Source organism: Pelobates fuscus, chromosome 2 (genome assembly GCF_036172605.1).
Source record: "Pelobates fuscus isolate aPelFus1 chromosome 2, aPelFus1.pri, whole genome shotgun sequence".
Classification (NCBI taxonomy): Eukaryota; Metazoa; Chordata; class Amphibia; order Anura; family Pelobatidae; genus Pelobates; species Pelobates fuscus.
In genome coordinates, this window is record NC_086318.1 from 439723791 (window position 1) to 439745531 (window position 21741).

Consider the following 21741-nt stretch of genomic DNA (forward strand, 5'->3'; position numbering starts at 1 on the left):
CATATTGCCGTCACATCCTCGATCCTCTCATGGTAGGGTTTGAGCAGGTTCACGTGGAGCATCCGTCTCTTCCCTACCCCTGAGCAGGGGCCGATCACATAGGTAGTGTCGCATCGCTGCTCCACTACCTGGTATGGGCCTTGCCAGATGGCCTGCAGCTTGTCTGTGCGGACGGGTTTTAAAATTAAAACCTTCTGCCCCACCTGAAAGCTGCGGTCTCGGGCTCCTCTATCGTACCAGCGTCGCTGTCGTTGCTGGGCCGCCTGGAGGTTGGTGTGTACAGCCTGAGTGAGCGCCTCCAGATGGTCCCTGAACTCCAGTACGTAGGATATGATAGGGGTTTCGTTGGTAGTACTCTCTCCCTCCCAATGTTCCCTAATCAAGTTCAAGGGTCCCCGCACCCTTCTCCCAAATAGTAATTCAAACGGGGAGAATCCTGTCGACTCCTGGGGAACCTCTCTATAGGCAAAGAGTAGGTGAGGCAGAAACCTCTCCCAGTCTTTGTGGGTCTCCCCGAACGTCCGAAGCATCTGCTTCAGTGTCCCGTTGAACCTCTCACATAGCCCATTGGACTGGGGGTGGTAGGCGGAATTAACTATTGGCTTAATGCCACATACCTTCCACATATGTTGGGTAACTTCGGCCGTAAATTGGGTACCTCGGTCCGAGATTATCTCTTGGGGAAACCCTACCCGGGAAAATACTTTCATTAATGCTTCCGCTACGGTCTCCGCATGGATATTAGTGAGGGCCACAGCTTCGGGATACCTGGTGGCGTAATCCACTACAGTTAAAATGTATCTTTTGCCAGAGGGACTGGGTTTTGGCAGGGGCCCTACGATATCCACAGCTACTCTGCTGAAGGGTTCTGCGATAATGGGTAGGGGACATAGCTTGGCCTTGTGGCGATCCCCTCGTTTACCTACTCGCTGGCAGACGTCGCAAGAGGTGCAATACTCGCGCACATCCTGAGAGATCCCGGGCCAGAAAAAGGCATGTGTTAAGCGGTACCGGGTACGGGTCATCCCTAGGTGTCCTGACAAGGGGATATCATGAGCAATTCTAAGCAGCTCCTGCCTATACTTTTGCGGTACCACTAGCTGCTTGTTAGTCAGGATGACAGACCCCCCCACATCTTTTGTCGTGACACGGTATAACAACTCTTTCTACCAGATGTACCGCTCCCCCTCTAGCCCGGCTTGGTCTGTTTGTGCCCGGTCCCTATATACTTGGAGGGTGGGATCGGTCTGGACTTCGGTTGCAAAGGTAGTCGGGGTATCCCAGGGCAGGGGGGTCGGTTGGGGAACCTGGTCTCTTACCTGAGCCTCAGAGTGTATCGGTGTAGCCGTGGTGCGAGCCTGTTGCCGGGTGGTTACGGGGTGTGCCTCCTGGTGGGGAGCCTGGGGAATAAAAGCGGAAGTCATTTGGCCTAAGTCATTCCCCAGCACAACATCTGCAGGTAAATTCTGCATAAGCCCCACTTCCACAGTGCCCTCTCCCACACCCCAATCCAAGTGTACTTTGGCAGTAGGTAGCCGGTATACTGCTCCCCCGGCCACCCGTACTGCCACCGAACCGCCAGTGTGGGTTGCGCCTGGTACCAAATGTGGTGCAACCAAAGTTAAAGTGGCTCCCGAATCCCGGAGCCCTTGTACCTCCTTCCCCTCTAGGGTTACTAGCTGCCGATGATGTTGTCGGTTTTCGGTGGCTCGGACCGACATTACTTCGTGGAGCACCCCTAGAGGCTCCTCGATTTGAGCGCTCAGCAATTCTTGGGTGATGGGTGCTACCTGGTAATGGTGCGCAGCAGCCCTTGGTGCCAAATTTTGTCGCACCTGATTTCAAGCTTGCCGGCTCCGGTTTTGGGTGCACTCCCGAGAAATGTGTCCCCACTGCTTGCAGGTGTGACACTGAATGTTAGCCCGGCCGTTGTATCGGGAGGGGGGTGGTGGAGTATTCAGTGTTGGCCTGTGCAGGGGTACGGTGGGGCCGGTAGGAGTAAAATTATTGGGTGGCCCTGTAATCCGAGGGAGAGTCTTATTCTGTGATCCGTGATGCCTCCTGGCATCAAAATGCTGATCCGCCAATCTAGCGGCTTCGGGTAGGGTGAGTGGTTTACGGTCTCTCACCCATTCTTGTGCTTCTGGGGACAAACCATTAAAAAACTGTTCCAGTAGCATAAGCTGTCGCAACTCCTCCATAGTAGTAGCGTTGCTGGCCTGTATCCATCCTTGCGATGCTTGATACAGCTTGTGCGCCCACTCTGCGTGAGAATCTTTCTCAGGTTTGCGCAAGCCTCTGAACTTGCGCCGGTATGCCTCTGGGGTAATAGCATACCTCTCCAAGATCGCCCTCTTTACTTTAGGGTAATCTTTGCTGTCCTCTCGAGGTACAGCACGGTAGGCTTCAGCTGCCCTACCCGATAATTTGCCTGCCAGCAGCGGCACCCATACTGCGGGTTCCAAATCGTGCAAATCGCACAGCCGCTCAAAATCCTGTAAGTACCCATCGATTTCGTCCTTTTCTTCACAAAACGCTTTAAATGCGTGATGTGGGACTTTGGGCTTTACCTGTCCATAGGTGGAGGCAGTAACAGACTCTGCCCTAGACGGTGTCTCAGGGGTGCGGGTCGCCATCAGATAATCCTGTACATCTGATACCATCACGGTCAATATTTCCAACGGTACTGGTTGCGGCAGAAACTCCAACCTGGTTCGTAGCTCTTTCTGGAATGGGGTCTCTTCCCTGGCTGGTGGGGGTGTAGCGCTGCGGGCTCTGTCTCCCTCCATCAGTTCAGCGATCAGCACAGCCTTAGATTTGTTGCTGGCTATCTTGCCCCTGGCTTCCAGTAGCTCTTTCAAAGTCTGTCGTTTCAGTATGGTATAGTCAATCTCCATACGAATTGCCCTTGCTTTCCTTGTTCGGTAGTTCCAGTTTACACGAACGCTGCTTTTCGGCTGTAAGGTTCGGATCCCGTCGCTTGCCACCAATTGTAACGGAATGCAGTATAATAATTCCCGATATCCGTTGGTATCCTCAGGAAATCCACAGTCAGAGTAGAAAGCAAGGCAATATTCCCAATCCTCCCAATAACCGGACGAAACACAGTTTGGGAGTCAACTAACTCGGTTTATTCACAAGCAGCATATTTATACAGTTCCCCATGCAAGGGGTTTCCACACAGATAATCCAGGGGATTTTCCCCAACATGCATTGTGACTTTCCCAACAGGCATTGCTGCACGAGAAGGATACTCCCACTAAAATGGACGATTAAGTGGATTATCCCCTCGTGCAGCAAAACCGACAATTGACTTTAAAATACATAATTCACACAATATTCGGTACTTTGGAATAACCGAACGTTCGGTAGATAGCTGGGGTCGGAGCGCACACTTTGTGAGAATACCGCTCTGATCCCAGCTGAATTGACCGAACGCCGCACCTAATACATTTAAATATGGAAGTTGGTCTAAAAGTACCGAATAAGTACGGGACACATAATGTACCGAACGCGGAACTCCCGAATGCTCTGGAAGTCCAGCGGTGCTCGGATCATTGAGTAGCCGTTTTCAGTTCCAGGCCCTCGACGACCGAACACCGCTGCAGAGACAAAGGATCCAAGATGGCCGACCGCCGCATGGTCGGTAGTTGATTGACGGCCACCTAGGAGAGCCCTTAATTACCGATTGCAACAATGTTGCAATCGGTTAATTGGTACCACACGACTTGGGAATGTGTGGTCGACCTGGGGAGCCCGTATTCGTACGGCGAACGGCAAGGATAGCCGTGTTTCGTCGTACGAATGCTTGTATGCTGGCAGCGTACGGCTGTCAGCATGCGAACGGCCATAGCACAATACATATACATTTAATGGAACACATCATACATTCAGCCTACGGACAACCTATACTGCATATAGCTCAGAAGTGGCTAGGTTTGCCACATATTCTATGCATTCAAGAGACGCATTTTGTGCGGGACCGCACGCCAGAATTTGCACTCAGGGACTACCCAACTCAATTCCACTCATCCCATTCATCCAAAACCAGAGGGGTATCCATACTTATACATCATTCTCTTACATTCGAACTCTTACAAATTAAAATAGACAAGCGGGGACGATACATCATCCTACACTGCACCATTAACAATACAACATACACACTTGTTACAATTTATGGCACGAACAAGAATCAACGTAACTTCCTTCACCATGTGCTCTCCAAGATACCGTCACCACAATTGCCCTACTTGATTATGTGTGGAGACCTAAACCATATATTACATCCACAACTAGACACGACGGTATCTCCACAAACACGTAGGCACACATCTCTCACATCCGCATGCAAAGCGCTCACAAAATTACTCATGGAATATGATATATATGACGCTTGGAGAACTGCGCACCCCAATGACCGCGAATATACCTACTTTTCCCCCATGCACAAGACATATTCGAGAATAGACCATGCACTTGTGGCCCGAACACTCCAATGCTCCATAGGAGATATAATCTGGACGGACCACGCCCCAATAGACATAACATTGATGGACACCTTCTTACACAGAGGAAAAACCCCATGGCGCCTCCCTGACTACTTACTAAACAACCAAGACTTTAAAACGACGTTACAGTCAGAACTCCTTGCATACTTCAATACGAATGACACTTCAGACATTTCACCTGTGACAGTATGGCAAGCACATAAAGCGGTCCTCAGAGGCCTGGCTATAAGTAAAGCAGCGTACATCAAACGGTCAGCGCGTCACGAATATAATGCACTCCTGAAAACATTAAGAGACCAAACAAATGAACAATTGCTTAACCCAACGGAGACGGGACAAAATTCCATAACACATACTACCAAGAAACTCAACGACTATTTACTAACCAAAACAACATCCACACTACAGAGACTACGCACCCACACATATTGTCAGGGTAATAAAGCGAGCAAAGCCTTAGCTTCTCTCTTGAGGCACAAACAAAGCCAATCTAAAATCCCATACCTTAACCTACTAGAGGGCACAAAAGTCTTCGACCCGCAAGACATTAATAACACTATGGCGATGTATTATACGTCGCTGTACAACCTTAAAAATGACTCTACTACGCATCAGCCGACGGTTCAGGAAATTCAATCATTCCTGAAACAATCCACTCTTCCCACGCTGGACACGAATCAGCGAAACGCCTTGCAGGCCGAGATTACACTAGCAGAACTTACAGAAGCCATCAGGGCTCTCCCGTCGGGGAAATCACCAGGCCCTGACGGGTTTACAAATACTTATTATAAAACATACTCCGACATTTTAGGCCCGTACCTACTCAAGACGTTAAATCAAATCATAGACACAAGTACTATGCCACCAGATATGCTCCTGGCCCATATTGCAACCATACCAAAACCAGGCAAGCCCCCAACTATACCACAGAACATGAGACCATATCCCTGTTAAACACGGACACGAAAATTCTGGCTAAGATATATGCAAACCGAGTATCACAAATGCTCCCTGCTCTAATACATGAGGATCAAGTGGGGTTTGTCAGGGGCAGGCAAGGAGCGGACGGCACGAGAAAATTACTTAATCTCTTGCACGTCGCGAAAAAGGGGAGGAAGCCCAGTGCATTTCTGTCACTGGATGCTGAAAAAGCATTCGACAGATTGCACTGGGGTTTTCTAGCTGCTGTCCTTGAGAAATTTCACTTCCCTCCGAGGTTCATATCTCTAATAGCAACACTATACTCTGCTCCGTGCGCCAAAGTAGCAAACAGCGGGTTTCAGTCTATGCAATTCCCAATAACGAATGGAACTAGACAAGGCTGCCCTCTATCCCCTCTCCTTTATGTTTTGGCCCTCGAGCCTTTAGCGCAACTAATAAGGAACGACCCACATATACAAGGAATTAAAGTTGGGAAAACTGAACACAAGATCACAATGTTCGCGGACGACATTATGCTAACGTTCACAAATCCACACGAGTCACTGCTACATGTCACATCCCACCTAACAGCATATAGCGCCTGCTCATATTATAAATTGAACATAACCAAAACAAAAGTAATGCATCTATATTTGCCACCTAAAACACTAGGCACCTTTAAAAACACATATGCCTACCAGTGGGACAATAATAGCCTCACGTTTCTGGGCATAGACTTTCCAACCGATCCCAAACTCCTATTCCAAGCCAATTATGTAGTGATAGCCAAAGAAATAGCACAAAGATTATCTACCTGGAAGGGGAAGTATGTGTCATGGTTAGGCCGCATAGCAGCAATAAAAATGATCCTTCTCCCCAAATTACAATATTTATTCCGTACCCTGCCCATCGCACTTCCATCCCCTTATTTGAAAGCTATACAAAAAACTTTCAGCGACTATATCTGGAACTATAAACGACCCAGGGTGGCTGCCGAAATTCTACATAGGCCGTTTAGAGAGGGTGGGCTAGGAGTACCCAACATAACTAAGTACTACATGGCGTCGCAACTGAGCCCGTTAATCTCAGCACATCACCTGGACACCCAACCAACATGGCTCAGCATCGAAGCTCCGTTCACAGACGGTCATACACTCGCAGAACTTGCATGGCTCCCGCACCATCTCAGACCCACATATGACCACATACTACCTACTACATCCCTCACTCTCTCTATGTGGGATACATTCCAAAAGCAAACCAAAGAAAAAATCTCCATAACACCAATGACCCCCTTGACTGCACTTGCCCCTCTACTTCCCACCTTCTCCGTGGCCCACTGGACCGCATGTGGGATATCCCAAATCCGACAATTATTAAATGGCCAAAATATATACCCATTCCAGTACCTCCAAACTACATTTGGTCTGTCCAACACAGCCTTCCTATCTTATCTCCAAATAAGATCTTGGCTCAAGGAGCAAAAACCCACAATGGCGGCTGAAATAGATAAAACAACGAGCTCCCATATAACGCCAATTATAGAACTTTGCACTCAAAAGCAAAATCCAAATAAAATAAAATTGCTCTCCTCATTATACTCCCTCCTAACACGACAACACCATACAGGGAAACCCTCCTTTGTCAGGGCATGGGAATCGGACTTCCAAGAGACATTAGACCACACACAATGGTCAAAAATTTTCCTTGCAAATAAAACACTCACCCTGTGCGCCGCACATATAGAACTAACCAGAAAAGTTCTATACCGGTGGTACATGGTGCCCACACGGCTACAGCATATAGATCCCGACAGATCAAGTTTATGCTGGAGATGTAAAGCTGCACCGGGAACTATGTACCACATATGGTGGACATGTCACAAGGTAACACAATTCTGGGATGAAGTGAGGCAATTAATACAAGACTCAACCGGGATAAGATTACCACTTGACCCGAAGACTTACTTACTGCAACTTTTCCCCGACGATATAACGAAAACCACAAAATATCTTTCTTATCACATCATAATTGCAGCTCTCTCCATAATTAGCAAAACCTGGCTATCTGAAAAATCCCCAAACATTAACCTATGTATACAGACACTACAGTCCACCAAGTCATACGAAACCATGGCCAGACTGACTAGGCCCCCTAGACCTTTCTGGAGGGAAGCTTGGAGAATGTGGGAATCAAGGCAACCAAACAGAGGGATGGAAAACGTCTCCCAAAGCACACACACCTCCCCGAGAAACTAAAATATCTCTACTAGAGAACATGCCTCAGACAGCATGTATCTCCAATCTCTAACCAAACAAATCTATCCGGGCACACATTATTTCAAAATCACGGCGCATTAAGACGAGGAAACTACCTCCCACCCCCTATCCCAACCACCCTGAGTTACCTTTTTCCCCCCTCCCCCAGTTTATATATGTGTTTAAGCTCATATCTAGCAAAACAAGACGACCTGAGAGATGAAGTATGCTATCACTTGAAGCACCAAAGGGTGCGTCACAGCTGACATATTGGAGCTTATCAAGTGGTAGACAAAATTTAACAGACAGGACAATCCAGAGATGTATTTCACTTAAAGCATCCATATGCAGAGATTACAACGCTTTATGTTATCTAATGTTATGGCATATCACCAATGTATTGTACAATGAAAGTGTGTAACCTCTTCAATAATGTATATACTGTATGCTTGTTCTAACCACCACTTCTTCTCTTCTGTAACCAACATGCTTATGCTTATGCTTAATTCTTTGAGATATAAAATCAATAAAAGAAAATTAAATAAAAAAAAAAAACATATCTCCCCACTGTCCCAGGTTTGGTGGAACTCTCCTTAATTAAAGGTCTCGTAATGTCATTCCCAATCAGCATAACATAAAGCACATCATTAGACTGTGTGTGCAGCACAGAGTCAACTGTCGTGAGTGAAGTCGGCCACAGAAACTGTCAGTCGACTTGATTTGGGTGCATGCCACGCTGGCAAGCCCGTTGTACCTGGCAGACTCACCAATCAGCTCTACCTCTGTTGGCCAGCCCACCCCTTCTTGCCAGATCCATATTTCTTATTGTTGGGAGACATTGCTAAAATCAAAAATACTCCAGCCCTGGTTAGTGTCCACTCGTGCCTTTCTAACTAGGAGTTTGGAGAAGGGGATAGAGTGATAGGATACGAGCCCCACAATGGTAGAGGCCTGTAATTATAGATTGAATAAAACATACTAAATTATGCTGGACCAGATGGGAAGAGCTTCTGATCTCCCCATCTATGCCATATCTATGCATCCGGGCCCCAGACTGCCTTGACTGATATGGCTAAGTGGTCAGTCAGCGCTACTGAGATTTTATGTAGAGAGACCGGGTATTGGAACTTTTCTGCTTGACTAGAAATTATAAAAATGCATTCCATTAAAGGAACACTAGAGGGTCAGGAAAACAAACATGTATTCCTGACCCTATAGTGTAACCGCTGGCGGTTCCCTTATTTACCACTATAATGTCTTAAAGCATAGAACTTAGTAGGGCTAACCATACAGATATCTTAGCTCAGGTGCTTCCTGCTTGTTAACATAATCCCAATGCGGTTTTAAAACGACAGCTAGGGTTGATGTTATGATAATGCTGCAGATTGTACAAGGAGACACCATGACCAATTTTATAACATGACAGGAGGCTTCCTATTTTGCATTAACTCTCTTTACTAAACTCCACAGCAGTAAAGAAAAAAACGTAAAGTAACAAGTAAATCATTGAGCAGCACAGTATATAAGGGTCCTGCTGTCTGCATAACTTCCTCTTTCTTTACTGCTCCACCGCAGACAGGTCAGAATATTTGCTCCTCTGGAGCTTTTGCACTTATTATCATTTTTTGTCCTATTTATCTGTTTAATTTTATCTTAATTTCTCTAACTGTGCTATTTACATTAGCCTTTTACTTTATGTAGTGGGCTGTGGGACTAGGGGCTCTCTGTGGCCTTTCTGCCCTCTTCTCTGCCCCTTTACACCTTCTGGGACCCTTCCCTGGCTTTACCCCGGTCCCCCCAGGTCCCCCCAGGTCCCCCCACCACCCCCCCTACCTGGAGTACCCTCCTGGGCTCCCTCCTTGCGGCCGGTTCCATTCGCGACCGGTTCCGCGCCGGCCGGCCTAATAAATTTAGTCCCCGGCTTTGCGGCCTACCTCGCGGCCGCCATTTTGGATCGCGAATCTCGCGAGATTTTCGCGGCCATCTTAGTTTTGCCTCGTGCATCTCATCAGAGACTCAGTGTGCCTGTGCTAACCTGCTGTTGCCCCTGCACTGCTGTTCTTCATCCCCCTTTTGTGTTTTACACCCTTGGGACTGAAGGATTACCTGCACAAGCACCACTATCTGTCATCCACTTGCTACAGCCTGTCTCATCATCTTCTATCAAGATATACTGTGGCTGGGTCAGTCAGGTCAGTGCTGCTGCCTGTTTATTATTACTGTGACCTGCACTTAAGGGTTCCAACCCTGTGCAGCCGGGGTGAGCCCCCATTACTAATACGCTGCTTACTGGGAGACTAGCTGTTGCAGTTCTCTCTAACTGGGTGAGCCCCAGTTTATAAGGTCACTATCATACCCTGCTGGGGTTATTCTGGGCTTGTTCCCACCATCATCCTAAATCTGACCCTACGCCTACTACTATTATTATTAAGACCTGGGTGCCCGTTTATTGCTGTGCCTTCAGTGACATACTTGCCTACCCTTAACATGGAAGAATCCCAGAACCTCCCTGTGGACTTCCAGGTCATGATTAACGCAGCTGTCACTGCCTCTGTGGAGAAGGCACTCTCCAAGACCCGAGCCGCGGCTCCTGACGTACCAAAACGCAGACGTCCCCGCCACGAATCGGAATCTGAATTTTCCGACCACCAGTCAATTTTCCGACCACCAAAACCGACTAAGGGTAAGGCACCTGCCAAACGCAAGCCCTCAAAATTGCACACCCCGGCCCCGCGTCAGGAATACTCTTCGGATGAAGAGCAGGACCCTGCCCAGTCCATGTCGGTCCTGGATGAGTGGCAAGCCGATGCTTCTGACTCGGACTACGACGCATGGGGCTCGGATGAGAAGTCTGTCTTTCATGCGAAAGACCCTCCTGGGTGCTGCCCAGTCTGGAGGTATCAAGGACACTGCGGACGCAGAACCTCGTGACTCAGACACTATATTGGACCCCTCGGGTCAAGCAATGTTCGACCCCCGTAACGGCACCCCAGATCGGGTGATTGGTCGCCTCCAGAACACCTTGCCAGGTTCATGCACCTGTGGCTCCGCAAACCCCTTGAGAAAGAGGTCCGCAGCCGACTCAGGTCTGAATGCCCACGCCCTTCCCTGCCGGATAAAGTCGCTCAGACCCCGGAATTCGATAAGGTCATGTCGACCTTCATGAAGCACAGTGGTAGAGACCCCCGACGTGGGTTAGAGAAAGGCCTATGGGGCGCCCAAGATAACCTGCTGGATTCCTTAGGCCCCCTGGCACGCATTATGTATCTGGCGGATGACGCCTACACAAAAGCCGACTCCTTCTCCTCCGAGGACATCAGGGAATGGGCACATGATGTTCGTGAATGGGCACAACGGTGTTTTTGTTTCATCGGAAACACCAATGTTACGCTCTCTTCGGAGAGGCGAAAAGCAGCGTTGTACCGTATTAACGGCAAACTGGCAGACCTTGGCACAAAGGAGATTGGGCCCCAGGCACAAGGGAAACTTTTCGGTGAACCGTTCCTCAAGGAACTCAATAAACACGTAAACGTGTTCACCTCCCTCAATAAGGCGCAGTCATCAATGCGCAAAGTTTTCCGAGGCAACCCTGCCAGAGGTGTTTTTGGAAGGGCTGGCCGGCAACGGGGCCGTGCCGCCAGCCGATTTTGTCCTTCAGGCCCCCGCACCCAGCCAACACCATTTTACCCGACAAGGGACTACCGGCAACAACCCTTCTCAAGAGGCTCAGATAGAGGTCGCGGACCCCGCGGACGCGGACGTTCCCGCTTTGCCGCAGGTAAGAACCCATATTCCTCCACTGTTACCATGTACCCGCACTGCGGGCCGTATTTCCCTTTCTTTCCAGAATTGGGCCGCCCTTTGCTCAGACACATGGATTCTACAAACTGTACAGGGTTATATCATAGACCTAGCGGGGACCCCCTTTCAGGTTCAGCCCCCTCGCCCCATCCACATGTCAACCTCTGACCACAACCTTGTCAACGCGGAGCTACGCGAGCTCCGAGACAAAGGGGCTATCCAGCCGGCCCACGACAGGGGTGGTTTCTTCAGCAACATCTTCCTGGTTCGGAAAAAGTCAGGAGAATACCGCCCCGTCATCAATCTACGCGCCCTCAACGCTTATGTGGTCTACCGCCACTTCAAGATGGAAGGCATCCACCTCCTACGAGACCTCCTTCAAAGTCACGACTGGTTCACCAGGCTCGATCTAAAAGACGCCTACCTGTCAGTCCCGGTGCACCCGGACTGTCGAGCACTCCTACGTTTCCTCTGGCACGGACGCCCTTGGCAGTTCACTTGCCTCCCTTTCGGGCTCAGCTCAGCCCCATGGTGCTTCACCAAACTCCTAAAGCCAGTGGTGGTCCAGGGGCGTGAGATGCATCATCTACTTAGACGACCTTCTCCTCTTCTGCTCCGACGAACACAGGCTACGCCAACACACTCGCCTGTCAGTCTCCCTCCTGGAATCGTTGGGTTTCGTGGTAAACCAACAGAAGTCGGAGCTGATCCCTGCCCAAACTATACAATTCCTCGGCTTCGAGATCGACTCGATGACTTGCACTCTGAGACTACCAGCCTCAAAGATCACAGCCATTCGCAAGGAGATTCGCAGGGTTCTCCGACTCCATTCCGCTACGCAACCTGGCCAGGATCGTAGGACTCCTATCCGCCTCCATCCAGGCCATATTTCCGGGTCCCCTCCACTACAGGGCCATGCAACGTCTCAAGACCAAGTACCTACGCCACAGGCCTACTTACGACCAACCCGTCCCGGTGACGACGGAGGTTCGCGAGGAACTATCATGGTGGCTGGACAGCATGCAAGCCTGGAACGGCAAGGCTATATTCGGAGACACCCCAGACTTCGTATTGGAATCAGACGCCAGTCTGTGGGGATGGGGTGCCACCAACGGAACCATCTCCACGGGAGGAACATGGACGGCGCAAGAGCTCTCCATGCACATCAACTGCATCGAGCTCTTGGCAGGATCATTCGCGATCCGCAGCTTAGCCCGGGAATGCACCAACTGTTGCATCCTCCTACGCATGGACAACGTGTCCGCAGTCCAGTACATCAACCGCCTGGGAGGCACTCGCTCACGCCTGCTGTCGGATATCACGAGGGACATCTTCGACTACTGCCTTCCTCGCAACATCACTCTACAGGCGGAATACTTACCGGGAGAGATCAATCTCACAGCCGACTGGTTCTCTCGCCACTGGAGAGACGTCAGTGACTGGAAGCTAAACACGAGAATTTTCAGGGCCCTGGCAGCCCGGAGGGGTCCATTTCACCTGGATCTGTTCGCTTCTCGCAACAATCACCAGACTCCGGAAATTTTCAGCTGGCTCCCGGACCCGGAGAGCAAGGTGACGGACGCCTTTCTCCAACAATGGCCGACGACAGGAGCCTACGCCTTTCCCCCATTCTCCATGATTGCGAGAGATGGGGTGCCACCAACGGAACCATCTCCACGGGAGGAACATGGACGGCGCAAGAGCTCTCCATGCACATCAACTGCATCGAGCTCTTGGCAGGATCATTCGCGATCCGCAGCTTAGCCCGGGAATGCACCAACTGTTGCATCCTCCTACGCATGGACAACGTGTCCGCAGTCCAGTACATCAACCGCCTGGGAGGCACTCGCTCACGCCTGCTGTCGGATATCACGAGGGACATCTTCGACTACTGCCTTCCTCGCAACATCACTCTACAGGCGGAATACTTACCGGGAGAGATCAATCTCACAGCCGACTGGTTCTCTCGCCACTGGAGAGACGTCAGTGACTGGAAGCTAAACACGAGAATTTTCAGGGCCCTGGCAGCCCGGAGGGGTCCATTTCACCTGGATCTGTTCGCTTCTCGCAACAATCACCAGACTCCGGAAATTTTCAGCTGGCTCCCGGACCCGGAGAGCAAGGTGACGGACGCCTTTCTCCAACAATGGCCGACGACAGGAGCCTACGCCTTTCCCCCATTCTCCAGATGCGGACGCAACGGATCAAACTAGTTGTCATAACACCCTTGTGGCAGAGCCAACCATGGTTCCCGGACCTCCTGGCCTCCTCCTACAGGGACCCTCTCCTCTTACCATCCTTCCCAGACCTTCTCACGGATCCCAAAGGGTATCTCCACCCTCTACTCCTGGAAGACCGGCTACCCCTGGTGGCTTGGTCTCTTTCCGGGGTTCCTGGCGAGTCAGCGGACTATCGCAGGCGGCTAGGGACCTCTTATGGGACTCATGGGCCCCGGGAACTAGACGCTGTTACCTTTCGGCTTGGGCCTCCTGGTCTACTTGGTGCATGGAACGGGACTCCGATCCATTTACAGCACCTATTCCCATGATTCTTAATTTTCTCTCCTCCTTGTTCTTAGCTGGCCGCTCCTACCGTTCGGTCAACGTCGTTCGTTCCGCGATTTCGGCGGCTCACACCCCCGTCGGGGATCTCCCGGTCGGCAAAGACCCTCTGGTCTGCCGTCTACTCCGCGGTATGCGGCTCCGCCACCCCCCGGCCCCCAAATACCCTCACCTATGGGATGTGGGTCTAGTCCTTCGTTTTCTTAGGGATTGGCTTCCGAATGACCGCCTCTCCCTCCGCCAACTATCCGCTAAGTTCGCTTTTCTCCTTTGCCTAGTGTCCTTTCGACGGGTTTCCGATGTTCGGGCCTTCGATGTTGACGCCTTTGAGGTGGCCCCTGAAGGGGTCACTTTCCGCATTTCTCGTCGCACTAAGTCGGGATCGACTTCGGTTTTTTACCCCTTCTTCTCCAACGACCCGCAGCTCTGCGTCGTGTCCACCCTCCGCAGGTATGTTTCGGTCACCTCCTCACTCCGCCCCTCTACGTCGGGTCAACTCCTAGTCTCCTACGTACGCCCTCATGCACCAGTCTCGGTCACCACGCTGGCCCGATGGATCCTTTCCCTTGCAGGTATAGACCCCATTTTCTGCGCCCACTCCGTCCGCGGAGCGGCGGCATCATCAGCCTTCATGGCAGGGGCGTCCCTTTCGGATATTCTCCGAACAGCGGACTGGTCTCGGGAATCCACCTTCCGTACATTTTATTTTCGCACTCCCCCTTCTGCTGGGATGTCTCTTCTTCAGCGTTAAAATTGCAAAATAGGAAGCCTCCTGTCATGTTATAAAATTTAAGATTATGCTAGCTTTAGTGTACTAATAATCTTAATTTTAATAAGGACAGGAGGCGAGTATTTTCCCTCCCTTCTGTTCCCTACCCTGACTCTTCGGGGGAGTGGATCTGAAGGTGACGGATATTGGGATTTATTTAGTGATTACTCTACCAACTAGACACATTCGGTATCTTTCCACCTCCATGCCCGTACGGCCATCTAGACAGACACTCTAGTCGTACAACATACTTACATCTCACACCCTTTTTTACTCTATAATCAGTTTACAATCAGTCTGTATTGAGTTAATTTACTCCATTCTGTCAAAGCACACAGGCGTGAACAGTTACGGTTCAGTACCTAACCGATTTTATACTCTCCTTTCAGTGTAACCCTCTTCAGGACCTCCACTGATCGCTGGTTGATTAACCTCACGACTCCGTAAGATGGGATGACGACTTCGTTTTGGTCTTATCTCCTACCTCGTTACCAGGAGTCTACTCAAGTTCCGCTCTCCAGAGACCACAGTTACAGTTTCGTTGAGTTTCTGGACGTTCGAGCATCTATCTGGACTTGGATGTCGCTTCAAGAAAGAGGAAGTTATGCAGACAGCAGGACCCTTATATACTGTGCTGCTCAATGATTTACTTGTTACTTTACGTTTTTTTCTTTACTGCTGTGGAGTTTAGTAAAGAGAGTTAATGCAAAATACTCGCCTCCTGTCCTTATTAAAATTAAGATTATTAGTACACTAAAGCTAGCATAATCTTAAATTTTCTAGCATCATTTTGCTTCCATCTTTGCATTTCTTTCTTACTGTATCAGATAATTCAAGTACAGTCTGTTTTCTCCAGAGTCTTGTACTGAAAGTCATACTATAGCTTGAAGCTTGTTTATGCATTATTGTTATTGTAATTCATCTGGGACAAAATGGCGTAAACATATTTTGCCCTGAGGTTATTGCTTAAAGAAACATCTATGAAAAACAATATGTTCCATTTTAACACCTTGTCAATTTGCAATATCTCTTAAAGACAAAGTACACAGTTTAAGAAATACAACATTTTATTCTAAAACTTGTAATGTTTGCATTTGCCCATAACAATAGTATTAAAAACACTATATGGCCCCCTAAATATAGTAAGATCTTACATTTATCTGATCTGCCTCCTTGGCTGACATCATCAGAAGTGTTCATCTGAGCCAATCACAATGTTTCTCCATAGAATTGGCTGAGACTGACAAGGAGGCAGATCAGGGGCGGAGCCAGCACAATTCAAACACAGCTCTGACCAATCAGCATTTCCTCATAGAGATACATTGAACCAATGCATCTCTATGAGGAAAGTTCACTGTCTGCATGTAGAGGGTGGAGACACTGAATGTCAGTCACACTGTGCAGCACTGCCCCAGGAAGCACCTTTAGCAGACATCTTAGACGTGGCCAGTGGAGGTATTACTAGGCTGTAATGTAAACACTGCATTTTCTCTGAAACAAACAGTGTTTACTGCAAAAAGCCAGAAGGGAATGATTCTACTCACCAGAACAAATACAATACGCTGTATATTATACAATAAGCTGTAGTTGTTCTGGTGACTATAGTGTCCTTTTAATAAATAAATAATTTTTAAAGATACTCCATTAATAAAATAGAAATCTCTGTCTATGAAGAGCTGTTATGGAATGAAGAAGTCCGACATACAGATACCTTCTACACAATATTTGTTTTACATACTTCGCAGATGCTAAAAAAGTAAAGCAATTCTAGACGATCATTCTAACAGCCGCTCCCTAACTATCACATAAAATAAAAACATACATTGGTTCTGGTTTTTGTGTTCTGCCCTCCTTTCAGATACTTTTCAGGATTTTTTGTCCCATCAAATAGAGCCATATCATGCTCAGTGAGATTCTGGCTGTCGCTAGTTAAATATACATCTGGTGTATTGAGGTAGCAGGACCTCCATTTTCTAAATAGTTAAAGTGGACCATAACAACTTCAGTCCAGGCTAAGACTGATAAGAACTTTAGTCCACAATAGTTTGTATAACAAGTCACCATTTTTAGAAATAGAAATTCAATATAACAAGCTGCGTATTGTGTTACAATGATAGTGTCTCTGTGTATTGTGTTACAGTGATAGTGTATCTGTGTATTGTGTTATAGTGATAGTGTATCTGTGTATTGTGTTATATTGATAGTGTATCTGTGTATTGTGTAACAGTGATAGGATATCTGTGTATTGTGTTACAGTGATAGTTTATCTGTCTATTGTGTTATAGTGATAGTGTATCTGTGTATTGTGTTATAGTGTATTGTGTTATAGTGATAGTGTATCTGTGTATTGTGTTACAGTGATAGTGCATCTGTGTATTGTGTTATATTGATAGTGTATCTGTGTATTGTGTAACAGTGATAGGATATCTGTGTATTGTGTTACAGTGATAGTGTATCTGTGTATTGTGCTACAGTGCTAGTGTATCTGTGTATTGTGTAACAGTGATAGGATATCTGTGTATTGTGTTACAGTGATAGTGTATCTGTGTATTGTGCTACAGTGCTAGTGTATCTGTGTATTGTGTAACAGTGATAGGATATCTGTGTATTGTGTTACAGTGATAGTGTCTCTGTGTATTGTGTTATAGTGATAGTGTATCTGTGTATTGTGTTACAGTTATAGGATATCTGTGTATTGTGTTACAATGATAGTGTATCTGTGTATTGTTTTACAATGATAGTGTCTCTGTGTATTGTGTTACAATGATAGGATATCTGTGTATTGTGTTACAGTGATAGTGTCTCTGTGTATTGTGTTACAGTGATAGTGTATCTGTGTATTGTCTTATAGTGACAGTGTCTCTGTGTATTGTGTTACAGTGATAGTGTATCTGTGTATTGTGTTACAGTGATAGTGTCTCTGTGTATTGTGTTACAATGATAGTGTATCTGTGTATTGTGTTACAGTGATAGTGTATATGTGTATTGTGTTACAATGATAGTGTATCTGTGTATTGTGTTACAATGATAGTGTATCTGTGTATTGTGTTACAGTTATAGGATATCTGTGTATTGTGTTACAGTGATAGTGTATCTGTGTATTGTGTTATAGTGATAGTGTATCTGTGTATTGTGTTACATTGCTAGTGTATCTGTGTATTGTGTTATAGTGATAGTGTATCTGTGTATTGTGTTACATTGCTAGTGTATCTGTGTATTGTGTTATAGTGATAGTGTATCTATGTATTGTGTTATAGTGATAGTGTATCTGTGTATTGTGTTACAGTTATAGGATATATGTGTATTGTGTTACAGTGATAGTGTATCTGTGTATTGTGTTATAGTGATAGTGTATCTGTGTATTGTGTTACATTGCTAGTGTATCTGTGTATTGTGTTATAGTGATAGTGTCCTGTGTATTGTGTTACAGTGATAGTGTCTCTGTGTATTGTGTTATAGTGATAGTGTCTCTGTGTATTGTGTTACAATGATAGGATATCTGTGTATTGTGTTACAGTGATAGTGTATCTGTGTATTGTGTTACAGTGATAGTGTCTCTGTGTATTGTGTTACAGTCATAGTGTCTCTGTGTATTGTGTTACAATGATAGTGTCTCTGTGTATTGTGTTAGTCATAGTGTCTCTGTGTATTGTGTTACAATGATAGTGTCTCTGTGTATTGTGTTACAGTGATAGTGTATCTGTGTATTGTGTTACAATGATAGTGTATCTGTGTATTGTGTTACAGTGATAGTGTATCTGTGTATTGTGTTACAGTGATAGTGTATCTGTGTATTGTGTTATAGTGATAGTGTCTCTGTGTATTGTGCTACAGTGCTAGTGTCTCTGTGTATTGTGTTACAGTGATAGGATATCTGTGTATTGTGTTACAGTGATAGTGTCTCTGTGTATTGTGCTACAGTGCTAGTGTCTCTGTGTATTGTGTTACAGTGATAGGATATCTGTGTATTGTGTTACAGTGATAGTGTCTCTGTGTATTGTGTTACAGTGATAGGATATCTGTGTATTGTGTTACAATGATAGTGTATCTGTGTATTGTGTTACAGTGATAGTGTATCTGTGTATTGTGTTACAGTGATAGTGTATCTGTGTATTGTGTTATAGTGATAGTGTATCTGTGTATTGTGCTACAGTGCTAGTGTCTCTGTGTATTGTGTTACAGTGATAGGATATATGTGTATTGTGTTACAGTGATAGTGTCTCTGTGTATTGTGTTACAGTGATAGTGTCTCTGTGTATTGTGTTACAATGATATGATATCTGTGTATTGTGTTACAATGATAGGATATCTGTGTATTGTGTTACAGTGATAGTGTATCTGTGTATTGTGTTATAGTGATAGTGTATTTGTGTATTGTGTTACAGTGCTAGTGTCTCTGTGTATTGTGTTACAGTGATAGTGTATCTGTGTATTGTGTTATAGTGATAGTGTATCTGTGTATTGTGTTACAGTGATAGTGTCTCTGTGTATTGTGTTATAGTGATAGTGTATCTGTGTATTGTGTTACAGTGATAGTGTATATGTGTATTGTGTTATATTGATAGTGTATCTGTGTATTGTGTAACAGTGATAGGATATCTGTGTATTGTGTTACAGTGATAGTGTATCTGTGTATTGTGTTATAGTGATAGTGTATCTGTGTATTGTGTTACAGTTATAGGATATCTGTGTGTTGTGTTACAGTGATAGTGTATCTGTGTATTGTGTTATAGTGATAGTGTATCTGTGTATTGTGTTACAGTTATAGGATATCTGTGTGTTGTGTTACAGTGATAGTGTATCTGTGTATTGTGTTATAGTGATAGTGTATCTGTGTATTGTGTTACTGTTATAGGATATCTGTGTATTGTGTTACAGTGATAGTGTATCTGTGTATTGTGTTATAGTGATAGTGTATCTGTGTATTGTGTTACATTGCTAGTGTATCTGTGTATTGTGTTATAGTGATAGTGTATCTGTGTATTGTGTTACAGTGATAGTGTATCTGTCTATTGTGTTATAGTGATAGTGTATCTGTGTATTGTGTTATAGTGTATTGTGTTATAGTAATAGTGTATCTGTGTATTGTGTTATAGTGATAGTGTATCTGTGTATTGTGTTACATTGCTAGTGTATCTGTGTATTGTGTTACATTGCTAGTGTATCTGTGTATTGTGTTATAGTGATAGTGTATCTGTGTATTGTGTTACAGTGATAGTGTATCTGTCTATTGTGTTATAGTGATAGTGTATATGTGTATTGTGTTATAGTGATAGTGTATCTGTGTATTGTGTTACATTGCTAGTGTATCTGTGTATTGTGTTACATTGCTAGTGTATCTGTGTATTGTGTTATAGTGATAGTGTATCTGTGAATTGTGTTACAGTGATAGTGTATCTGTCTATTGTGTTATAGTGATAGTGTATATGTGTATTGTGTTATAGTGATAGTGTATTGTGTTATAGTGATAGTGTATCTGTGTATTGTGTTATAGTGATAGTGTATCTGTGTATTGTGTTACATTGCTAGTGTATCTGTGTATTGTGTTACAGTGATAGTGTATCTGTGTATTGCGTTATAGTGATAGTGTATCTGTGTATTGTGTTACAGTGATAGTGTATCTGTGTATTGCGTTATAGTGATAGTGTATCTGTGTATTGTGTTACAGTGATAGTGTATCTGTGTATTGTGTTATAGTGATAGTGTATTATTGTGTTACAGTGATAGGATATCTGTGTATTGTGTTACAGTGATAGTGTATCTGTGTATTGTGTTACATTGATAGTGTATCTGTGTATTGTGTTATAGTGATAGTGTATCTGTGTATTGTGCTACAGTGATAGTGTATCTGTGTATTGTGTTACAGTGATAGTGTCTCTGTGTATTGTGTTATAGTGATAGTGTATCTGTGTATTGTGCTACAGTGATAGTGTATCTGTGTATTGTGTTACAGTGATAGTGTCTCTGTGTTTTGTGTTACAGTGATAGTGTCTCTGTGTATTGTGTTATAGTGATAGTGTATCTGTGTATTGTGTTACAGTGATAGTGTATCTGTGTATTGTATTACAGTGATAGTGTATCTGTGTGTGAATGGCAATTGAATTTTAAAATATTGTAACGTTCAGTAGAATGCGGTGAGAGATGTCCGATAGGTCCCTGTGCAGCCAGCCTGCCACACTCCGCCACCAGCATTTCACGGTCTGATTTAGACTATCGTTGCGGCAGAATGGATTACACGCTGTAACTCTGCGCAGTGTGCTTTATCGCCTTTGCTAGATTTACTGCCGCCATTAACTCACCTGCATTTGGTGTCAGTTCTGCACATGAGATTTGCTTGCAGCTTGGAGATGATAATGCAAATCACTCTGATAAAGATCACAAAGTTCACCTGTTAACAAACAAAACACATTTTATTTCAAGTGTTCGAGGACCGAGGGTTTAGTTATAACATCTTGTACCTCAAGAGCTAAAAAGAAAACACTTTTACAGATGATTTTCTCTCAGACACAACAAATTATCACAAATCGATACCATTTCTGTGAAAGTTAACATGTTTTCTAATCTATATATAAGTAACATTATAAATAAAAGCTGTGATTTAGGAATACGCTGTTAAGAAAATTACAAAAATGAACTTAGAGTTGGCAGGCGCCTTTTTGTTTCCTTAAGCGATGGCTTCGGTGAATCTTAGAAATTGCTGGATCAAAGGTTTATCACTACATAACGACAGCATTTTATAGGTGTGACGAAACCAATCTCGCCACATTGTATTGGAGGAGCCTGGTTGCCCGCCTGCTGCCTTTGGATTATGGACCGGCAGCTAAAGGGTTAATTTTACTGTGCAGAAGGATTTATTTCTCCCTTTCTGCACAGCAGTTCGGTAGATGTCACCTAAACAGCCGTTCACCAACCTCCCCAGA

General features: G+C 45.8%; 1 protein-coding gene across 1 annotated transcript in view; it reads right to left on the reverse strand.

Annotated features, from left to right (window-relative positions):
* GLP1R (glucagon like peptide 1 receptor) overlaps positions 1-21741 on the reverse strand; it is a 451384-nt gene that overhangs the window by 15032 nt on the left and 414611 nt on the right. The window contains exon 10 of the mRNA XM_063441557.1: positions 21121-21209. Within this exon, the coding sequence (XP_063297627.1) occupies positions 21121-21209 (89 nt within the window). The remainder of the gene's footprint in view (positions 1-21120; positions 21210-21741) is intronic.